The sequence below is a fragment of the Eptatretus burgeri genome, chromosome 6, assembly GCF_056783735.1.
Source record: "Eptatretus burgeri isolate ZD-2024b chromosome 6, Ebu_testis_v1, whole genome shotgun sequence".
NCBI classification, from domain to species: Eukaryota; Metazoa; Chordata; class Myxini; order Myxiniformes; family Myxinidae; genus Eptatretus; species Eptatretus burgeri.
In genome coordinates, this window is record NC_140966.1 from 63,790,677 (window position 1) to 63,803,176 (window position 12,500).

Consider the following 12,500-nt stretch of genomic DNA (forward strand, 5'->3'; position numbering starts at 1 on the left):
TTTAATGGAGAAGCACATCTCAATGAAACAGACTCGTACAAAAATATCCCTTGGTTCAACAAGCAAATATACTGTTTGATCAGGACAAAAGCAATTATTTTATAATAAGGCACGTAACTCAAATTTCTAATGGACCAGAACATTTTTAAAGATCACAGAAGAGTAGGCTTACCAAAGGAGTAGGCAAGGAGGCACAGAGAAGCTGTCCTCGCTAATGTGGTTGCTCCTAGCCTTAAGGAAGATCAAAGTACATTGTGGCAGTACATCAAAATGAAACGACAGGACATGTTTGTGATATCCTCATTGAAAGATGGTGGTGGAGTGTATTCTGCCACCAGAGCCAAGGCAGATATCCTGAATAGGCACTATCAGCCTGTCTTCACCAAGGGAGATGACAATGTCGTCTTTGACAAAAGCTAGCATCCTTTTCCAGCAATGACAAAAATAAACATTTAATCAGCAGGAATATTAAAGTTACTTCTAAATTTAAGAGTTGCAAAGGCTCCAGGACGTGCTCCACAAAATTCATTACTATGGGATTAGTGGAAACACCCACCATTGGATATAGATCTTCATTCTTGTCTAATGGTCTTTAGTGTGTTGTGGACGATGGTGTAGCTTCTGATTTCATTTCAGTGGAATTAGGAGTCCTCCATGGGATGGTTCTTGGTGCCTTGTTATTCTTACTTTTTATAAATGAAATAACAGCAGATATTTCATCATATTTCAAATTATTTGCCGATGACGGCTTGATTTATTGCCAAGTCACACCAGCAAACGACTCTCAATCCCTTGGGGTGATCTGAACCAGCTAGCCTATTGGGCCAAAAGATGGGGTATGACTTTCACCACAAGTAAATGCTTCATCATACACCTGACACGCAAGGAGCAACCTCCACAATACAACGACTCCATACTTGCTATCGAGCTCCAGAATATGACATCTAAGAATTACCTTGGAATTCAGCTGTCACACAACTGAGATGGAAAAATTACACAAACTCCATTGCTGCTAAAGCTACCAGAATGCTGCTTAGTCTTTTGAAATGTAATCTAAGATTCACCAACCAAGAAGTCTGGAAAATGCTACTTCTCATTGGTATGCCCTCATTTGGAACAGTCTTTCTTCATCTGGGACCCATATTTCGACATTGATGTATAAACATTGGAACAGATCAAGCGGAGAGCAGCTATTTTTTGTTCTTGACAACTACAACAAGCAAGACAGCGTAACTGCAAAGCTCCAGCAACTTCAATGGGAGCTACTCGTGAACAGACGGGAGGTTGCTGGACTGTCCCGTCTTTATAAAAGTTGTTCATGAAATGGTTGACCAGAATTGGACTTCCAGTAATCCAGTATTTCAAGTAGATCAATACATCAACAAAGATTTCATTCGTTGGGCATGAAAACGAATACCGGTGTACCTTGTGAAGTACAGGACTCGTTTTATCTTCAAACGATATGTGGATGGAATGAACTGCCGAACACCTTTAAGGCATATACCTCCCAGCACAATGATATCCTTCATTGTTAAAATAATCCTGAGCTTGAGGTAATGCCACCAGGTTGGCCGAGTGTGAAGAAGAAGATTATTGACACGGAGGTACCTTGGCCAGCTTAAATCCACTACTCGGTGGTTGGAGAATTGATTTTGTGGATTTTGGGTTATCAGTGACACACATGCTGGTGTTGGCTTTGTGGTTAAGGTGGCTGGCTTGGGACCTAAGGGTCCTGAGTTTGAGCCCCTGTCAGCTGTTGAATTAACACCAGGTGGGGTTGACTCAGCCTGTCATCCTTCTGAGGTTGGCAAAATGAGTGCCAGTGTACTGGGGTAATAACCATTTGGGGTAATCTGCATTGGAGTGGCGACCCATCCAGGACTGTACTTGTCAATGAAACTGCCTTGGCAGCCCTATGCACCTTTATTGTGTGAAATGAATGATATTATTATTATTATTATTAACGACACACATGGAATGTCCTTTTAGGGTGAGGTCAGCAAAAGCTTCCAGAAGATATTCACAGTTCATGCTGCTGTGGGTTTACAATTGCATATTGTTGAAGCTGAGAGCGGTCGAGGAATGACTTAGCTCTGTCGAGGGTTCCAAGGCCTCTCCCCACCATGGAAGCCAGCTTGGATATGTGATCAGTCAAGAATATTATTTGTCCAAGGAGCTTGTACCTCTCCCAGAGGTTGATTCATCATCATGGTCATGTCCCATGCTCTATTCAGAGTATTAGCAATGCCAAAGCAGTTTCTTAAGCCGCTGTCACACCTTGACTATTTAGCCAGCGTACGCCGACGTATGAAAAAATTGTCTAAAACGCTGGCACACGTCGAATACGTTAATGGTAAGTTTTGTATACGTTAAGAGCATGCTGGCATATGTCGTAGTACGCTGGCATACGTCGTAGTACGCCGAGCTCGTCGAGAAATTTTAACATGCTCAAAATTTTTTGATGTATGCCAGCGTATGACTCACACGTTCCGCAAACGCTGGTCATAAGTTGTAGGCACGTTACGCGATCGTTGACACACGTTACATGTAAGTTACTCATAAGTCGAAACTCGTTGAGGTAATGTTTAGCGCCAGTGTTCCAGACTCCATGGTTTTTTTTTGGTTTTTTTTTCTTCGGCATGACGGTGATATTGACACTTCGATTTCTAGTGCGGTTATAATATAATATAATTAATAGGCTGCCGCTCAACGATTTAAATCATAACCGCACTAGAAATCGAAGTGTCAACATCACTGTCATGCCGAAGAAAAAAAAACAAAAAAGAACAAAAAAAAAAAACATAGTCTGGAACACTGACAGGTTCCTCCTGTGAACCCCATTTTTATATACCAATTCCCCTAAACGCTGCCAATACGCCATTATACGGTAGCTGTAAGTTTGTAACACGTTCACTAAGTTCTATGGTCGTCCGGAAGACGTCAAATACATCTACATACATTAATATGCGTTGGAGATACGTTACACATAGGTTCAAAGCACGTTACTCATAGGTTAGAAATAAGTTTCGGGTACGCTAAACATTACCTCGACGTGTTTCGACTTATGAGTAACTTACATGTAACGTGTTTCGACGTATGTCAACGATCGCATAACGTGCCTATAACTTATGGCCAGTGCATGTGGAATGTGTGCGTCATACGCTGGCATACGTCGAAAAATTTTCAGAATGCTTAAAATTTGTCGACGTACTCGGCGTACTACGACGTATGCCAGCCTGCTTCAGCGTGCTTCAGCGTGCTCTTAACGTTTACCAAACTTATCCATAACGTATTCGACGTGTGCCAGCGTATTCGGCAAATTTTTCGTCCGTCGACATACGCTGGCTAAAACGTCAAGGTGTGACAGCGGCTTGAGACTTCGATGTCTCGTGCGGTTATGATTTGAATCGTCGAGCCGCAGCCTTTTAATAAGCTACGCCACGTGATCGTCGGCAATACGCTGCCGCGCACTATGCATAAGTTAGACTATCGTTGGGCATAGGTTGTGAACGCCGCCAACACGCTCAGCATTCGTTGGTATAAGTTATCTATATATTATCGAAACGTTCTGTGTACGTTACTAATACGTTATGCATACGTCCAACTCGTTATGAATATGGCCAAAACTGGAAAAAAAACATCAATAGTTCAGCATACGCCAGCGTTTTACATACATTTTGATACGTTGCCATATGCTGGCTAAAACGTCAAGGTGTGACAGAGGTTTTAGCAAGGGTTACAATTCTGGCTCAGGCATCACTCTGATGAAGGACACGACTAAATATGCATGAATTTGGAATTTGTTTATGGTGCCAGAAGGACAATGGGAATCTTTAATGTCCACAAACTTATGCTAGTAGACAGGACACCCAGTTCAAAGTCCATGCAAGGGACGGCACATGTTGATGTCATGCCCTACATGTGGAACACCAGGATGACAGTTTATAGCTGGGTCGGAATTCAAACCCAGGCTAGACAGCTCAGAGGCGAGTGTGTGTTCCTCTCCATTATTCTGCCAGCCTTACAACAGTTTATAATCGTAAACAGGCATGCCTTCTTTCTGACATCATCGACTAGCAGGGGTACCTGGCGTTGCTGGGCAACGTCGGGTCCCTCTTCCCACCCCACTCCTTCCCCTGCCTCCTCCTACCGCAGCCCTTGAGGGACGAATTCATCGATTATGATTGAAATTCAGTGATACAATATAGAGATGTTTATCCTCATCGCCATGTCATGAATCTGGGGTGTGTTCAGTTACCAAGTTTCTTGTCGAGCGCTTGCCAAGTGGCTCGAGCACTCAAGCAAGCACTCTATTAGAAACCGTTGATAATGAACAGCTGGCTTGGCAATCGCTAGCTCGCTGCTTGGTAACTGAACACACTACTGGACATCTCAACAGCATACAGTAGATGAGTATTTTTGTTGTCATGTAAATGTACCTTGTTCAGACACACACATCCACCCACAGACACGAACTCAGCTTTATACATTAGACTAGCCAGGAAGCGGCGATGGTTCGCGGACATTATTGAACAATGCCACGATAGGTACAATTGAGTTAGTGGAAGCTTTTGAGGAAGCCCGACTGTAAAAACCTATCTCTTCCGTCCAAATTGACCAAATCAAATCGGATTTTTAATATGTTATACTTATGGACATTACGCACAGCTTCTAGGAAATGAAATTGCGAGAAAAAAATCGAGAAAAAAATAAATAAAAGTTCAAGTGGGTGTGGCTCCGCCCACAAGGGGCGTAGGACGCCCCTCATACAAAAAGACACAACTCGACCATGATATCTAGCTTGTGTCCAAGTTTCATCAAGATCGCATAAAACGTCACGAAGCTATGCTCTGGAGAGAGTCACAAACAGACAGACAGAAAGACAGACAGACACACAGACACAACGAAAATAGTGGTCACTGCTGGTGCCTGCGAACCAATTGAAAGCATTCCATGACTTGTACTGTACTGCGTTTATCATCAGGTCAGGAAGTGAACCCAGACCAGATGTACAATAGCTATCTCTCAAGCAACCTATTCTTCTTCTTCTTCTTCTTCTTCTTCTTCTTCTTCTTCTTCTTCTTCTTCTTCTTCTTCTTTCTTCTTCTTCTTCTTCTTCTTCTTCTTCTTCTCCTTCTTCCTTCTTCCTTCTTCCTTCTTATTCTTCTTCTTTTTCTTCTTCTTCTTCTTCTTCTTCTTCTTCTTCTTCTTCTTGTTCTTCTTCTTCTTCTTCTTCTTCTTCTTCTTCTTCTTCTTCTTCTTCTTCTTCTTCTTCTTCTTCTTCTTCTTCTTCTTCTTCTTCTTCTTCTTCTTCTTCTTCTTCTTCTTCTTCTTCTTCTTCTTCTTCTTCTTCTTCTTCTTCTTCTTCTTCTTCTTCTTCTTCTTCTTCTTCTTCTTCTTCTTCTTCTTCTTCTTCTTCTTCTTCTTCTTCTTCTTCTTCTTCTTCTTCTTCTTCTTCTTCTTCTTCTTCTTCTTCTTCTTCTTCTTCTTCTTCTTCTTCTTCTTCTTCTTCTTCTTGCATATTGCAACTTAGCTGCCGGGTAGTGATCATTTTATTGGGGCACAGCTATGCCGCTGATGCTGTGCCCCGATTCCAGTACACTGGTACTCATTTGACCGACCTCAGAAGGATGACAGGCTGAGTCAACCCCACCTGGTGTTAATTCAGCAGCCAATGGGGCTTGAACTCAGGACCCTAAGATCCCAAGCCAACCATTCTTACCACTAAGCGAACACCAGGCAACAACCTATTAAACTATCATTACGAACTAATCTCAATTCATCGTGTCCAAAACAAATATACTAACTTAACCTCATGATAACTTGAATTGGTTGGTGTTGATGTGGGAACAGCTGCAAAAGTATGACAATCACTGTTTGTTTTCGACTTCAGTTTATAAGTTCCACACCTTAATATTTGTCTTCGACTTTTAATCATCAACTGAGTCTCTTAGAATTGTCTATCAACCCCATTTGGAGTGTTTAAAAAAAAGAAAAGAAAAAAAACTTTTCACATTTTGCCATCAAAAATGACTATCTGAAACTTAAATATACAGCTCATTCTGATCATCCATTCTGGATTTACTTGATTTACTTCACTGTTTGCAGAATGCAAGCACCATCCATTTCATGAAATATATAAAGCTCTTTCACAATCCACATCATCAAATATATTAAGGTTATGTTTATTACGTCTACACATCAGATGGACCCCAGTATCTGCTCGCAGTCTGCAAGCCTGCCCCTAGAGTAATTGCGGAACACTGTCTTTGCTGGGACATGAAGACCGATTCTGATTATGCCAAGCTAGTTCTGCTTGCTGGTGAAGACTAAACAGATATTTGGTAGATCTTGCATGACTGTATAATGAACAACACTCATCACTTTTATACTTGAGGCTTTTAACAACAACAACCTTCGAAGATGAAAGGCATTGACGCTAAAGTAGATAGCGAGGAGTTCGATATAGTTGCAGTAAGTGAGATCTGGTTTTAATAAGGAGAGCAGTTGGAGGATGGGACGGTAAGACTACAAGATGTATTTGTGCAATATTAAAGGGAAGATATGAGAGGTGTAGTATTTTGGGTGAAAGACAATATTGTATTGAGAGTAAGGAGGGTTGAAACTAAGGTTGGAGTGTTGGAACTTCTGTGTGTGATTGTAAGAATAATAAGACACTTAAAAAGTGGAGATGCATTCATAGTCCACCGCCCCCATGAAAAATAAATAAATAACATATCCTCCAGGCGGTGACATTGCTGGAGCGCCTCCTCCACCCGGTGATGCCGCCGGGCAGCACATTGAGACGGAATTGGGAGGGAGTGGTATCGAATAATTGATTGATTAATTCCATAAGTAAAATAAATAAATAATCATTGTAAAATAATTAACTTCTCAATGAATTGGCTCATAGCATACCGAAACCACCACTGTTTCATCCAGATCTGTAACTTTTTGAAAATTAAATAATTAATTGAAAAATGAACACTTAATCGATCAATTGAAAATCAATAAATCAAAAATATCAGGTCAGGTCAGATATTGGAGCATTCCCCGGAGCAGTGTGTCGCTGCGTCCACTTTCCACTGGTACTCCAGGGGCCTCCGTCTGGCCATCCCCCAGGCAGATGCCGAGCCCATCCCCATCTCCTTGAGATGCTGATCAACCTGCTGCAATCAGGAGGCACGTGGTCAGCCCATTGGCCTTCTCCACTTACGAGGCTCCCTCCCTGAGAGAACCTGGTGAGCAGGATCAACGTCAGGAAAACGAGCCACATGTCCATGCAGCCGCAGCTGATGCTCACGGACAATGCAGGTAACAAATGTCATTTGAGTCTCTTTCAGCAACCGCTCGTTCGAGACAAAGTCCGACCAGTGATAGCCAAGGATTTTCCGAAGAGACCTGGTACCAAAGGAAATAAGTCGCCGTCTCAGATCCCTGGTCAGAGTCCAAGTCTCACATCTGTAGAGCAAGACTGGAAGCACCAAGGACCTGAATACTTGGACTTTAGTCCTCCCGCACAGGTACCGGCAGTGCCACACCCCATGATCCAGTCAATCCATGACTCCCCAGGCCTGACGCAGATGTCGATTGACCTCTGGCTCACAGCCAGCAGAGACATGAGTATCACTGCCAAGGTAAGTGAATCTCTCCGTGACCTCAACATCCTCACTACAAATGGGTACAGACAAGACAGCAGCATCCAAGATGTCAGTGAAAACCTGGATCTTAGTTTTGACCCAGGAAACCCGTAATCCCAGCAGCTCCGACTCTTCATTCAGCACCTCGAGGGCCCCAAAAGGATATCCGGAGTCTTCGCAAAGATGACTGCATCATCTGCGAAATCAAGGTCAGAGATCTTGCCATTCCCAAACGATGCACCGCAGCATGATCTCTCCGACATCCTCCCCGGAATCCAATCCATACAAGTGCTGAAAAGTGTGGGGGCCAATACACATCCCTGACGAACCCCAGTAACAACTGGAAATAAGTCAGAGATGGTATCACCACATCTCACAGCACTCTCAGTACCAGAGTATAGTTAACATATCAGATTGATCAGTTTTAGTGGGACCCCACAAAGACCAAGAATCCTCCAGAGGGCATATCCGATTAACTGAATTGAACACTTTGCAGAGATCAACATAGGCTGCAAGAAGCCCCTGACGAAACGCTCGTCTGCGTTCGGCGAGGACCCGAAGAGCAAGGATATGGTCAATCGTTGACCTCTTTAGTGTAAAGCCTGACTCCTCTGGATGCTGGTGCTCAAGCAGATGGTGGCGAACCCTATCAAGAATTATCCAAGCAAAGACCTTGCCCGGCACTGAGAGCAGTGTCACCCCTCTGTAATTGTTACATTTCTGGCGATCACCTTTCCCTTTCCAGAGAGGAACAACAAGGCCCCTCTTCCAGTCAGTTGGGATGATGCCTGTGTTCCAGGCAGAGCACTGAACTGCATGCAATGACATGAGTACAGCATTTTCACCAGCCTTGAGAAGTTCAGCATGGATGCCACAGATCCCTGGAGCTTTACCCATTTCAACCGGTTCACTGAAGCTGTTTCCACAAACGAAGGTGGATCACAGTTGATTGGAGGGTCAGCAATAGGGATAGTACTGCCCCTGACATCCAACTTGACAGCTGGTATATCAGCCTGTTACTGCCGCTCAAAGTAAACGGCCCAGTGGGCCTTCACTTTGGACTCCTCTGTTAAGAGCTCACCACCCTCCGCTCTAACTGCAATACACCGAGGGACAGATTTGGAGGAATGCAATGTGCAAATTGCCCTGTAAGCAGGAGAGAATCACTTAACCACCGGTGACTTAACCCTTACAAATTCCTGGCACATAGGCCTCCTTGTGTACCCTAAGCTCTCATGCAGGTTTACGCTTCAGCTCCATGAACAGCTCAGTTCTACTATTCAGCCTGGCCCTCTGACTCTGGTCAATGGTATCCAGTGTTCCTTTAGAGACAAAATTCTTCTTTGCCCTGCGGTGAGTTCCAACACATCCACTGGCAACATCATGGACGGTGGTCTTGAAGGCACTCCACAACTCTTCAGGCTTCCCCAAAGCACCCAGTTCCCCCCCCCCCAAATCCCCACTCAGTTTGTTCGCAAACTCCTCAACGACCCTCTCATCCTTGAGCTTGCCAACATCCAGCCGAGGCTGTGATGGTACCATTCTCCCAGATTTAAGCTGCAACTTCAGAGTTGCTACAACAAGCTTGCGGTTTGTGTTGAGGAACTGAGCACTCCGGTAGACCCTGCAGTTCTGGATCATCCTCCAGTGACGATCAACGAGCACATGGTCAATCTCCTTTGCCACACAACCTGCTTTGGAATACCAAGTCCAGCGATGAGCCTGTGGGCACTGAAACCATGAACCAGCTACCTAAAGTCCATGACTTCTTGCAAAGTCAAGGAATTTATCGCTATTCTGGTTCACAGTTCCAGACCCATGGGGACTGACACACGTCTCATAACTATCCCTATCAGTTCCATTTGATGCATCGAAATCCCCCAAGACTAGAAGAGTATATCGCCCGGGGCACTGATCAACCACAGACTCGAGAGTGGCATAGAATGCGTCCTTCACGGTGAGATCACTTACCTCACTCAGAGCATGTACAGAGACTAGGGAAATGACACCCAAGGAGTGGTGAATCCTTACGCTCATAACAAGCTCGCTGACTGGTGTTATCAACTATCATTGGAGTCAGCTTATTGGATACAGCTACAGCAACTCCTTTGGCATGGTAACCATCAGAGTGACCAGACCAATAGTAGATGTAACCACCCGCCATTATCTCGCCACAATCCGGTCTCCGAACCTCAGAGAGTGCTGCAATACCAATGTCCAAACGCTTGAGCTCAGATGATAACAGAGACAGGTGATCATCCTCTCTTAGGGATAGGACATTCCAGGCACCCACCCGAAGGGACCTCCTCAGGTTAACCCAAGGGGATCGCCATCTGGTGGACGATACCTCAGCACCACCCCGGCACACACTACCACAATCTGACCCGGGAAGGTTACCCCGTGGTTTTCCTCCTTTCACATCAAAGGTGGGGGTCCCGAAGGCTTTGCCCCAATCCCGTCATCCGATGAGCTGTCCCGAGGAGGACAGCTGCACAGGAGGTACTCCCACAGCGTGGGTTTTCAGATTTCTTTTTCCTTTTAGTATGTTTTGTGGATTGAAGGGTTTTACGGTGACTGGAGTGCAAATCCTGCCACCAAACTCCAAATAAAAAATACCCTTTATAGCCAAATCACTTGCTCACTGTCATTGTCAAATATTGGTTTCCTCACCCAAAAGGTGCCTAAGATATTTCCAAAATGAGAGAAAATTTATAAGCAATTAATAAGTCGATAATAATTAAGTAATTAATTAATTGTTGATACTCTTTCTATGTCTACATCTGGGACAATTACTTGATTAATCAAAAAAATTAAAAAAATAACGTTTTTGCCAAAGCACTTGTTCACTATTGTGCCCAAAATTCAGCTTCCCAGCTCAATGGATGGCTGAGATATCATCCGAACAAACAAAAGGAGTGAAAACTCAGTGCGCCCTTTCAGTGTGCTTCATCACCGAGCACCTTCGGTGATGACATGCAGCGCCTGGAGATGGAATATGGAGGGGCATTGTACAACAAACAAACAAATGGAGTGAAAATTGAGTATGCCCTATCGGTGCCCAGCGATGACGTCGTGCAGTTACTGGAGATGGAATAGGAAGGGGAGGTGCACAGTAGGATATGTTTCTGGGGCTCCTCATATGAGGGCCATAATTATTGAAAAGTAAAGACCAGTTAGGCTTTCCATATTTGAAGATGACATGATGTTTGGGGGTAAGGTAAACAGTGGGGTGTGGGAGAGTTGGGGTTTGGGGGATGGGGGTGATTAGATTCAGGAGAGTCTGAATACTTTATAAACCAGACAAAATATTGGCAGATGCAGTTTAACATAAGGAAATGGAAGGTGCTGGGGCTTGTTAAGAATAATTAATATAGTGAATAGATAATGCAAGGGGCAGTCTTTGAGTGTGTTACACAGGAGAAGGATCTGGGGGTAGTAATACAGCACAGTGCCAGGAAACTACAGGTAAAGATAGCAGGGTTTTCAGTTGTATTCATTGGGGGATAAATTTTAAATTAAAGGAGGTGGTATTAGTATTGTACAGGAATTTATTGAGACCTCTTCTGGAATATTGTGGACAGTTTTGGTCACCACATCTGAGGAAGGACATAGTTGCCACAAAGATCGTACAGCGTAGAGCAACTACATTGATCGAGGGCTGAACTCGACTAAGCCTTGAGAAGCGGCTGAAAAAGACAGGACTTTTTACATGAGAAAGGAGATGATTGCAAGGGCATCTGATCGAGATGTTTAATATAATGAACAGGATAGACAAGATAAGTGCAGAATAATTTTTCAGCAGAATGGACACTGATAGGACCAGGGGCCACAGTTTAAGAGGAAATAAGAGGAGAGTTAGGATGGTAATCAAGGAGTGGTCTTTCACTCGGAGAATGGTGAAATACATTAAATGATCTACCTGTCAAGGTAGTGGCATTGGATTCAGTGGATTATTAACCTCCGCCATCGAAGATGGACGGAGGTTACTGTTTTCACCCCTGTCTGTTTGTTTGTTTGTGAACAGTATTACGGAAAAACTCCTGGACGGATTTCGACGAAACTTGGTGGGGGATTAGGTATGGTACAAGGATCATGCCATTAGATTTTGGACTAATCATATTTGAATTTTTGTTTTTGCATTCCTACATGTTTTAAGTGATTTCCAACCAAAAAATAAATAAATTTGTTGGAGAAAAAAAAACCATAAAATTTTGCAACTTTTTTAAAAAAAAATTTCGATTTTATTTGAAAAATATTTGAATTTTTTTTTGCATTTCTACATGTTTTAAGTGATTTCCAACCCCCCCAAAAAAATTTGTTAGAGAAAAAAAAAACAAATTTTGCACCTTTTTTTTCAAAAAAATTTCGATTTTTTTTTTTTTGGCATTTCTACATGCGCGTCGATCGAGTTTAGTTTATTCAATCGTGATTCAGTAGAGTCTGATCCGTTTTGACCTAAAATGAATAGGATATCAGGTTCACTTAAGTGACCCAGCAGTATTGGCGGCGGAGGTTTTGCACTCTACCGAGTGCTCCCCCTCTAGTTTTAAAAAATGAGTTGGATAGGTATCTGGAAATAGTGGGATCAGGGAGTACTAAGATGGTATGGCTTAATGGGTCCTAATGTCCTCTCCTTCTGCGTTGAAGTTCCTTGTATCCAAAGGTCCTGTTTAATTCCTTGAAGAATGATCAGCCCATCAATAAAACTCAGATCCCATCTTTGTGCGTTTCATTTCAGGTGTTTGGCTGCTGCAAGCAGGAGGCGTGCTTGGTGCGTTAAGCGGTTGTTTGTGCCTGGGCATCACTCATACTCTACTTGCTGTGAAGGGAGCACACCTGGCCAGTCATGGCGCGTTGGCG

At 43.5% G+C, this 12,500-nt stretch overlaps 1 protein-coding gene across 1 annotated transcript in view; it reads left to right on the forward strand.

Moving 5' to 3' along the window:
* The window catches only part of FADS6 (fatty acid desaturase 6), a 97,345-nt gene that overhangs the window by 54,119 nt on the left and 30,726 nt on the right, over window positions 1–12,500 (forward strand). The window contains exon 2 of the mRNA XM_085885382.1: window positions 12,379–12,500. This exon is cut by the window's right edge and continues 45 nt beyond it. Within this exon, the coding sequence (XP_085741508.1) occupies window positions 12,379–12,500 (122 nt within the window). The remainder of the gene's footprint in view (window positions 1–12,378) is intronic.